The 4,520-nt window shown below is 51.6% G+C and overlaps 1 protein-coding gene across 3 annotated transcripts in view; it reads right to left on the reverse strand.

Moving 5' to 3' along the window:
- Positions 1–4,520, reverse strand: part of LOC109295537 (disintegrin and metalloproteinase domain-containing protein 9-like) — a 42,432-nt gene that overhangs the window by 14,829 nt on the left and 23,083 nt on the right. Inside the window, exons 1-4 of one of the 3 annotated variants that reach the window (XM_019514436.1) lie at positions 4,151–4,468; positions 2,510–2,575; positions 1,890–1,961; positions 1,002–1,171 (exon numbers count right to left, since the gene is read on the reverse strand). In XM_019514436.1, the coding sequence (XP_019369981.1) occupies positions 1,002–1,171; positions 1,890–1,961; positions 2,510–2,575; positions 4,151–4,297 (455 nt within the window). In that variant the 5' untranslated portion in view covers positions 4,298–4,468. Of the gene's footprint in view, positions 1–1,001; positions 1,172–1,889; positions 1,962–2,509; positions 2,576–4,150; positions 4,469–4,520 lie in introns of those variants that run through there. The other 2 variants (XM_019514434.1, XM_019514437.1) reach the window with 2 other exon arrangements.

A 4,520-nucleotide genomic window follows, 5' to 3' on the forward strand; every position in this document is an offset into this window, starting at 1 on the left:
CGCCACTTCTGGGTTCCCAGGCTTAGCGCGGAGGAAATGCAACATTAGGCGCCTGGGGTAACTCTACACACCCGTTTACACGGCGTTTTTCCCTTCAGGTTTGTACTGTGGCTCATTGCACAATCCCTTCCCCTCGAGCCTTTCTTCCCTCTTCCCCTCCACGTCTCTTACTTTGCCTTCTCCAACGTTCCCTGGCTAAGCTCAGGAGCAACAGGATGCTACATTAGGGTTCCTTGCCTTGCACAAGGAAGCAGTACCCTGACGATTCACCATCAATGATTTCTTAAGCCTGGGTGTCAACTGGAAGGAGACAGGGATTGTGCACCTTTCTGGGGCAAAGCATTTACGCAAGGAGCTGCTTGTCAAGATACAGCAGCCCATGGCACCGTCTGCCCACAAATGGCCACGGAGGACTTTAGCTGTAAGACAGCGCTCCCCACACAGCTTCACAAATATTGACTCCTATTTAATAACGCAAACTGCTGGTGAGATAGGAACAGGCCAACTCCTTCCACAAGTGGAGGCTCATGTAAACAGCATCACCACGGTGGGCCTGCAACAGCAAGTTTTCAAGGGAAAAACCCTGGATGCTCGAGTCTCCCCAACAAGCTACATGGCAAAAGAACACCTGTGAAATCACTCACAGCTGCTGGCTTTCTAGAAACAAAATATTCAGTGGCATAACACACAAGACAAGACAGAAATTGTTCCAAGTGGGTCACATCTCCATCTGCCAGGAGCTCCATTTTTGCCTTCTGGTGGGCAGCAGATCACCTAGCTTCAACTCTGGCACTGCCACGACAGGCAGAATGCCCTACAGGCTGCTTCAGGGCACTCACAGCAGCCCCGCGCCCAGACCCCCCCACCAGAATTGAACCTGCATGTTTACAAGGTTCCTGCCGGTTACTGACACTGCACTGACTGGCAGCTTCTCTTCCCAAAATGACTGCTGATGGGGGGAAAAGAACAACCACCACCAAAACGGGGATCCCGGCTCTTACAGAACAAACTGCGCACTGTCGTGCCTCCGGCGAGTCACAAGATTCTTCTCTCGCCACTGCACAAAGTTGGCCAGCACATCACCAGCACTTCCATCGGTGCTTATCAGGTTTTGGTACTTCCAGATCTCCAAGCCAACCAGCACGACGCGGATATTCAGCATGATGTACATCTGGAAAGGCCGGAGAAGGACAAGGCAGGGTAAAGCAGGGGCGAGATGCTATGAGCAAGCCAGCAGAAAGAATCTAAAACTTTCTGCCTTTCCTCTGTGGTTCCAAAGTAAAACATTACCAAAACCTGTATTCCCCCCATGGGAGGTGTTACTGGTCTCACAGGACCGGTGCCTAACTGCACCAGGATAGCTACAGAAACAGGCGTATACCCATACCGAAAACACCAGGAAAAAGGACCCAGACCACTATCCAGCTGCATCTCTGGTGGCCCAGAGCCAACGTCAGAACAAAATAAAACTGATTCCCAGGCTTAAATGCCCGTGCAGATTACTGCAGTCCTGTAGTCAGACTCCTCACGTCAGAAAGGTCACTGGGGCTTCATATTTGCTTCCTGATTCAAGCCAAATTGTTGCACTTGAGCACATTTTGAAGCAGAAAAAAAAGTGGGGGGGTTCTGCAACGGCAAACTCCACCACAGTCTTTGGTACATAAAATACCATCCTCTCCAACCCTCATTTTCTAGGCTTTAAGATTCACATCCCACCTGCCAAGACACAGGATTTCCGCTCCTCACGCTAACACTGGCTGGGTCCTGACAATAACAGACGTTCCCGCATTCTGACCAAGGTGGCACATTTCTGAAACTCAGCACAGAGGCTGCAGGTCTAGAGCACCCAGCAGTCTTTGCTGCTTACACAATCCACGGCTTCAACTTACGCTATCCAGGCAGTTGGCCAGATGCACCATCTCTTCTCTCACAGCAGCTTCGCTCCTACCCTGGACCTCATACTGAAAGAGAAAGAGGTTCCACCACAGGGGTCAGATGCAAGCAACATCAGCCCAAATTCAGGCGGGGGGACCAGTCTTGTAAGAGTCCCATCATCACAGGCAGTTTCCCACGGCACAAGCCTCAGGTTTGGAAGATGCAAGTTGGGAGCCGAGGTCGCCGGGGAAAGCAGACACGGCCCAAATCTCCACACATTCAGGAGAGATGGACCAGGAAGGGGAGCGCTCTTCACACACTTTCCATGACCCCTTAGAATCCTTGCCTGAGAAATCCTGACCCCCCGGCGTTTTACTTGAGGTCCAGTTTTCTCACAGTCGTAACACAGACTGTGTGTTTTCAGTCATTCCACTTCGGTAGTTGAGGTTAAATAAACAGCCTGTGGTCTTTCTTGTGGCCCTAGTGATCACAAATGGCTTGCTGACTGCTTTAACAAGGAAAGCTACACATTCTCCTGCCTTACGACTTTGTATTTACAGGTCTGAGTGCGTTTTCTCAGAGCTACGTTTTAGTCCACCATCAGCAAGGGTATGAAAGTAAATGTATACCTTACCCTTTCTTTGTCCACAACGATGAACAGCTCCACGTATCTTGTCTGGTGAAGAACAGCTCTTTTATTCTGTTAAAAAAGCCCAGGCCAACCATCAAACAAAACTTTGTTTTGATCAACTGCAACTGGATGAAGTGCAGTTTTAACTGAGTTAGGTCATCATAATCCATTCTCGCATTTCATACTCAGTGACACATTAGCGAAGCGGTCGTTTTAAGAGATACACCCACAATGCACGCAGCCAAAAATCACCCTCAAACCCACCACACATGCATACAACTGGGGGTCTCTCTCAAAGTGCTTTAGACTTAAAGAACTGGCCAGATAAGGGCACCTTGCTTCTGAAGGAAAGTAAGGGATCTTTATGCTTCCCATTCACATTTACACAGAAGTAGTTAGGCGTGCTGGTCTGAAGCCAGAGAGAAGGTATGGCAGGGCGGCACCCAAGAAGCTAACCAGGTCAAAGAAGCACGCGCTGTTGTAGGCGATAACCTCATCTGTCAGTCAGCAACGATCTTAGTGCAGGACAAAGTCCACTACCATGCAACTCTGAATCCAGGTGAGCTGCACTAACCTACCCTCGTGGCCTCTTGAAGGCTCAGCTCCAGCATAGTCTATGCTTACCAGGTAAGGGAAACACCGTGACCACGGAAGCGGTCTTCTAGCCCCACTGGGGAAGGCCGCTCTCCCGGCACGCGGATAGTACCTACCAAGGTCACGTATAGTAAACCTCCCACTTAGCTGCTGGAGCGAGAAGGCCTTGCCTTTAAGCCCACTTTATGGAAATGGGAGACTCCTCCCTGGCTGGTCTCTGGGGCCTTACGGCTGAGGGCAAGCAAAACTCAAGGGCATCTGATCCCCAAGGATGCCTGCCAAAGGTTTTGGAAACAGCTGAAGCCCCAGATGGGGGTGGAGGATGTTTGCCAGCAGTAGGGCCACTTACGGTTCTGGACTCTTGGATCTGGAATTAGTTTTAGCTAATTTCGCTTCGAACATGGAAAACTAAACATCTCTGAACTAGGTAGTCTCTGAGGTGCCACTCTGCCCCACCTTCTGCCATCTACCTCTGGAAATTCCCATTACCCCAAAGAAATGCTCTCCAAATCGCCTGCGGTACTCTGACGCTACGAGACAGGAGTATCGGCACAGGCGTCAGCAAGGTGTGGGTTAGCTGGCTTCTGGCAGGGAGCTCTGCCAGACAGCCTCAACCCTGTGGGCACCACTGCCACCCCCCACGCACAGCTCAGCCAGCACATCTCCGTCCAACTCGCAGCGCCGCAGTGGCTGCTCCTCCTGCTCTTTCCATGCAGCCCGGAGGGATCTGTCACTATTTTGCACATGTACAACACACCTATACAGAGTTTAAAGCAGGACAGACAGTACCCCAGTGCGAAGCCTGGAGCGGTAGTGTTCTACCCCAAGTGATCAGAGCCAACCTTTTTGGCAGGCGTGCCACAAGCAAAGCCCTGCACCCTCCCTGAATGCCACTCTGAAGTCCTTCCTCTGCCTGACCGGCTGCTCTGCTTTCTGCTCCCTCCCTGATCTGCCACATGCCACCCACGACATGCATGCTGCCCTAAGCAACCCAATACAGCACTTCCACATGGTTAGCTGCCGTGCTCGGGAGGGACGCTGAGTACGCACTCGCAGCAGCTGAGTCATGCCGGGAGGCTGCTCGTACTCTGTGTGCTCTCTTCCCAGGTCGGTGCTGCTCACTCCACACACCATGGGCTCTTTCTGCACATTCTCCAAGCGGTACACTATGTGTTTGAGGTCCGAGTTGTCGTCCATGGGCTCAATTCCATAGGTGACATTTCCCACGTGCAGCAGTCCCCTAACAACAGAAAGAGCACGTCACCCACACCAGCACCCAAAGCAAGGCCGCAAACGACCCACCCAGACTTCTGGAGAGCAAAGGGAGGCAACAGGAAACCACCGACAGCCACAGGACACAAAGAAACAACCCTTCCAACACACATACGCTCTGCTTAGCTTATACGGGCAAGCATCCCCA

This window comes from Gavialis gangeticus, unplaced genomic scaffold (assembly GCF_001723915.1).
Source record: "Gavialis gangeticus isolate Ggan-Ray unplaced genomic scaffold, GavGan_comp1, whole genome shotgun sequence".
Lineage (NCBI taxonomy): Eukaryota > Metazoa > Chordata > Crocodylia > Gavialidae > Gavialis > Gavialis gangeticus.